The following is a 6,156-nucleotide window of genomic DNA, read 5'->3' as shown; positions in this document are numbered from 1 at the left end:
ATCAAACAAACAGTCAGCACATTCGCGCCTTGGCACCCACGTCACTGTTGACAGTTACAATTTCGAGAAAGTAGAGAGTTTCGTGTGCTTGGAAACCAGCATTAACACCGATCACTCTTGCCAACAAGTGCTACTATGGACTGAGTAGGCAATTCAGGAGTAAAGTCCTCTCTCGACGTACGAAAACCACGCTCTATAAGTCACTTATCATTCCCGTGCTGGTATATGGCGCAGAAGCATGGACAATGACAACATCCGACGAGGCAGCTCTTGGAGCGTTCGAGAGAAAGATTTTGATCGCGTTGGCGACGGCGGGTACCGCAGACGATGGAAANGTGCTGGTATATGGCGCAGAAGCATGGACAATGACAACATCCGACGAGGCAGCTCTTGGAGCGTTCGAGAGAAAGATTTTGATCGCGTTGGCGACGGCGGGTACCGCAGACGATGGAAAGATGAGTTGTATGAGCTTTACAACGACATGGACATAATGCAGCGAATTAAAATACAGCGGCTCCTCTGGCTTGGCCATGTCGTTCGAATGGACACCGACGCTCCAGTTCTGAAAGTACTCAACTCGGAAGCCGCTGGTGGTAGCAGAGGAAGAGCGATGGAAAGACCAGGTGGATAAGGACATGGCTTCACTTGGCATTTCCAATTGGCGTCAGTTGGCACAGAAGAGAAACGACTGGCGTGCTTTGTTGAACTTGGCCAAAATCGCTTAGGCGGTTACAGCGCCAATAAGAAGAAGAAGAATTAGTATCATGGAACCAGCCTAAATCTAGGAATGTTCGATATTTAAGAAAGTATCGATATCATGAATCAATAAAATCTATTTCATGTAAAATCGATAACATATATATATTAAATTTGAAATTCGCCTTGAATTTGTTCTTATTTGATTTGTGAACTTGGCTTTCAACTTTTCCACATTCTGTTTTATCTTTAATTTTTTGCGTGCTAATATTGAAAATTTTACAAAAGAAAATAAAATAAATGTTGTCCTCGAGTTGACACGCCTCAGCTTTGGATTGATTATTGCGAATGCGAATATTCACAACAACACTGGTATGTATGTACATACATATCGACGGCGGAGTGGAAGATTGATCTATATCGGCAGCCGGTTCGTAAACGCCCTATATCAGAAAATTTTTCAAGAACGTCCTATTTCAAAAATTGATTGAAAAATACCCTTTTTAATAATTTTGTTGGAGTACGCGATATCTCAGAATTTTGTTCCAAAATGCCCTATCTCAACTGAAAATAAATTGAAAATATGTGGATATAGGGCGTTTTTGAAGCGGCAGCTGAGAAAGGGCGTACCTTAATCGAATTCTGAAATAGAGGTATTTCAATCAAATTCTGAATTAGGGCGTTCTTGAATAATTTTCTGAGATATGGCGTTTTCGAACCGGTTGATCTTCTATTAAGCCGTCGATATGCAAGATATATCAAAAGTACGGTTGCCAGACGTACTGATTTTATTAGTCCAGTACTGATTTTTCAACTCTCGTACTGATTTTATTAATTTCCTTAATCAGTACGCTAATGCCCTGATTCTTCAAAATNTTTCAATCAAATTCTGAATTAGGGCGTTCTTGAATAATTTTCTGAGATATGGCGTTTTCGAACCGGTTGATCTTCTATTCAGCCGTCGATATGCAAGATATATCAAAAGTACGGTTGCCAGACGTACTGATTTTATCAGTCCAGTACTGATTTTTCAACTCTCGTACTGATTTTATTAATTTCCTTAATCAGTACGCTAATGCCCTGATTCTTCAAAAATTGTGCTGATTTGTACTGAATTTTCAATTCTAAGCGTAAAAAATTATAAAAGGGGTCCTTCCGGCGAATTTGGTACTCGGTAACTTTGTGTTCGGTAATTTTTCGCCATGTATTTTGTTTGTGTAATTATTTTACACAAACAAAACACGTTAGGATTATTTTAAGGTTTTTACATAACGTTGGAATTTCCTTTAACTGTAAAAAGTAAGAAGAAAATAATTTATTTATAGTAGACGTGTTTTTTAGAGTGTTGTTAGTTATTCTGAAAATAACGTTCAGTTTAATAACGGCAAATTTGAGTAATTGAATGGCTTTTTCCTACAACTTACAATTCTTTTTTCTCTATTTCNTTACATAACGTTGGAATTTCCTTTAACTGTAAAAAGTAAGAAGAAAATAAGTTATTTATAGTAGACGTGTTTTTTAGAGTGTTGTTAGTTATTCCGAAAATAACGTTCAGTTTAATAACGGCAAATTTGAGTAATTGAATGGCTTTTTCCTACAACTTACAATTCTTTTTTCTCTATTTACTGACATTGTAAAAGAGTTTTGCATAAAAGATATCTCAATGTGGTACATACTCTTTTAAAGAATTCTTAGCCTTTCATAGTTTTTGCGCAGTTGAAAAAAGTAATTTAAGTCAGTAGGAAGTTTGGATGCAGTCTCTAAAGAGTGGTACGTTATTACAGTTTGAAGATACGTAATTTTGTGTTTTTCAATACCACACTCAAACGAAGCAGAAGAGAGGATCTTAAGTATAAACTTTGCTTCTTGTNAGTCTCTAAAGAGTGGTACGTTATTACAGTTTGAAGATACGTAATTTTGTTTTTTTTCAATACCACACTCAAACGAAGCAGAAGAGAGGATCTTAAGTATAAAGTTTGATTCTTGGTGCAAACAGAGAAACCCACTTCTAATTAAAATTGTGGCGTGCGCCTTGATGTTGTCACACAAAGCGGAGGGACCTACAGTTTTACGCAGACTCCGAACGGCGATTGTATTTTTATGAGATGCTGTTTTTCATGGCAGAAAAACACTCGGAGGTTTGCCAATGCCTGCCGAGAGACGACCGCTGTTAAGAAAAAACCTTTTTTCTAGATTTTTTTGCGATGTTGCTTTGAGCAGGGTTTGAACCCAGGTGCTGCGGAGTGGGAGCGCGCACTGCTTACCACTACACCACAGCGGCCGACAGTCATCTCATTATTGCTATTCAAAAATGCCATAAACATTAAATCAATATGCGAAATACAAAAAAAAAATAATAAATTTAAATTGGAAAATATAAAAACTGTCTTCTTAGTTAATTTGTTTGCTTCTCGAAGCAAACGATAAGTATCGTAAGTACGTATCGACCAAGGCATATTGAACAAGTAGTATCAGTAGAGCAGCTGATTGTTTTTTTTTCAAATTATTTGGTCTTTGAAATGTCAAATCTTTTTAATTTCTTTTTACAAAAATTTTAAATTGTCAAAATCTATTTGCATGTGATGCCTTTTTGAAAAACAAAACAAGCGATTGAATAACAGCTTTTGGTACGTTCGCCCAACTCAACGCTGATCACTGGGCCTTGCAACGGATGGATCAATGCTTCGAGAAGCAAACAAATTAAATAAGAAAGACAGTTGCAAAAATTTTTATATTTTCCAATTTAAATTTCTTATTTACGTATCGATATGTATTACACTGAAAAACGGTATGTGCTTTCGAAAGATAAATATGTAATTGTCTTTTCAGGATTCTCTGGATTTTTTGTATGCGTTGAATGTCCCTTTTATAAAAATTGGTTCTGGAGATGCCAACAACGTGCTACTCTTAAGGAAAGCAGCTAAAATGGAAATGCCACTGGTTGTTTCAACAGGAATGCAAACGACTAAAACGATTGACAATATTGTTAATATAATGCAGAGAAATAACAAGACTAACTATGCTTTAATGCATTGCGTTTCCTCGTATCCTACAGATCCAGAGGATAGCTCTCTTAACATAATACGACTTTTAAAACAGCAGTACCCAAACGTGGTCATAGGATATTCCGGTCACGAGAAGGGCATCGACATTAGCAAAGCAGCCGTGCTAGTAGGGGCGAGAATTATTGAACGTCATTTTACATTGGATAAAAAACAAAAAGGCTCAGACCACAAATGTTCATTAGAACCCCACGAATTTGGAAGTCTTGTTAAGCATATTAAAAATCTTGCAAAACTTGGCACATTGAATAACGAACAAATTTTTGAAATTCTTGGCCAGAAGAATGTTATTGAATTGGCATTAAAGGAAGTAAAACACAGAATAGTACTTCCAAGTGAGCTGCCGTGTAAAATTAAATTAGGCAAGTCAATTGTTACTGCCAAGTATTTAAAAGCAGGCGATTCATTAAAGCGAAGTGATTTATGCATTAAAGTGAGTGAGCCTAACGGTATTCCTGCAGACCATTTTGACTCAGTCATAGGCCGAATTCTTAAATGCGATATAGATGAAGACTCACCTATTCTATTTAGTCATCTTATTGCTTAGAGTTATTAATAACTAGCTTATACCCGCGGGTTCCACCCCGCGCTTTTATACAAATATGAAAAATAATTTAATGATGTTAGATTTTATTTCTGTGCCCATTTCATTATAGCTCGTTATTTTTTAAGCGACTTAAGGTATTTAGGCCGTTTAAAACTATGAAATTAGTAGCTTATACCCGCGGGTTTCACCCCGCGCTTTTATACAAATATGAAAAATAATTTAATGATGTTAGATTGTATTTCTGTGCCCATTTCATTATAGCTCGTTATTTTTTAATCGAGTTAAGGTATTTAGGCCGTTAAAAACTATGAAGTTATAAAATATCGTCACGACGCGTGAACGTGTAACCTTCTTGGAGGTGCCACGGCGGGTTCTAATATTTCCAACTCAAATTTAGTAACCTGGCCTTGATAAAATACCACTTCTCATTACTGTAGCAAATGCCTCAAGAGAGCTTTAGATTATAAGGCCGAACCCGGCTCTCCCTTTTCCATTTAATGAAATTAATTCTGTCAGTACGGCACTTATAAAATAAATCTCCATAACAAATTTAAAATACTTCGAGAGATTTTCTATCCTTCCAGACATATGTATTAAGAAGTTTTTAGTATGTGTGAAATAACTCACATTTTTTCCATGAGCAATTGATACATTTTGCGTACACAACTCCATACCAAGTTCCAGTATTCTTCCACAAACACTTCTTCTTCCATGAATTTAGAATTGATTTTACATACCCCAGTACCAAATCCCAGTACGCTACCTTGAACACCTTTAGAGATAAGCAGTATAAAGCAGTAAATTTGTACAGGAGGAACCATGTCCCCTTTTCGAATAACGCAAATTTTTCTCCATGAGTATGGAATTAATTTTGTATACACATCTCGGTGCCAAGTTCCCGCGCTCTGCAATAAACACCTCCAAAGATATGTAGCATAAAAAAATTCAATTTGCATGGGAGTTGCCACATAACCTATTCCAATAACTATCATTTTTCTCCATGAGTATGGTATTAGTTTCACATACATAAATACATATGTATTTTCATATTAAGCTTGAGTGCTTTACCCCAAACATTTGAAGAGATATGTAATATGAAACTTTCAGTCAGTATGGGACGTGCTACGCCTCTTTTCCAAAAACGTCCATTTTTCTCCGTCAATATGAACATGATTTCGCACAGTGTTGGCAAACTGTTAATCTGATTAACGACTAAAAATTAACGATTAAAATGTTAATCGCGTTTAACGATTTAAATTAATTTGTCGTAATCAACTGTACGATTAATGATAACATTTTTTAAATCGTTCATCGCTGACTGCGATAATGTTTAATTAATTTAAAGCATTAATCGTTAATCCAATTAAAAATAAAATCTGATTAATTTGTCTAGTTTGTCCGAGTTTGAAACCAAACACCAGTTACAGTAATTATTTGGGTTCTACGCTTATAAAAAGCATAATATAAAAAAATTATAGTTATTGTTATTAGTAATACAGAAACTGGGAACTTTTACAAACCTAGTTTGTAAAACATTTGTTGGTATATGTGACACTGGTGACACTGGCGACGCTGGTGACACTGGCGACACTGGTACACTGGTGACACTGGTGACACTGGCGACATTGGCAACACTGGTACACTGGTGACACTGGCGACATTGGCGACACTGGTGACACTGGCGACACTGGTGACACTGGCGACACTGGTGACACTGGCGACACTGGTAACACTGGCGACACTGGTACACTGGTGACACTGGTACACTGGTGACACTGGCAACATTGGCGACACTGGTGACACTGGCGACACTGGTGACACTGGTGACACTGGCGACACTGGTGACACTGG

General features: G+C 36.9%; 1 protein-coding gene across 1 annotated transcript in view; it reads left to right on the top strand.

The window, feature by feature from the left end:
• NANS (N-acetylneuraminic acid synthase) overlaps positions 1–4,391 on the top strand; it is a 5,750-nt gene extending 1,359 nt beyond the window's left edge. Inside the window, exon 2 of the mRNA XM_017619060.1 lies at positions 3,526–4,391. Within this exon, the coding sequence (XP_017474549.1) occupies positions 3,526–4,305 (780 nt within the window). The 3' untranslated portion in view covers positions 4,306–4,391. The remainder of the gene's footprint in view (positions 1–3,525) is intronic.
• Positions 4,392–6,156: the final 1,765 nt, after the last annotated feature.

The sequence above is a fragment of the Rhagoletis zephyria genome, unplaced genomic scaffold (assembly GCF_001687245.7).
Source record: "Rhagoletis zephyria isolate East Lansing unplaced genomic scaffold, Rhagoletis_zephyria_1.1 Rzeph_scaffold_01776, whole genome shotgun sequence".
NCBI classification, from domain to species: domain Eukaryota; kingdom Metazoa; phylum Arthropoda; class Insecta; order Diptera; family Tephritidae; genus Rhagoletis; species Rhagoletis zephyria.
The sequence above is the reverse complement of the archived record's forward strand: the minus strand, read 5'-3'. Positions and strand labels throughout refer to the sequence as shown.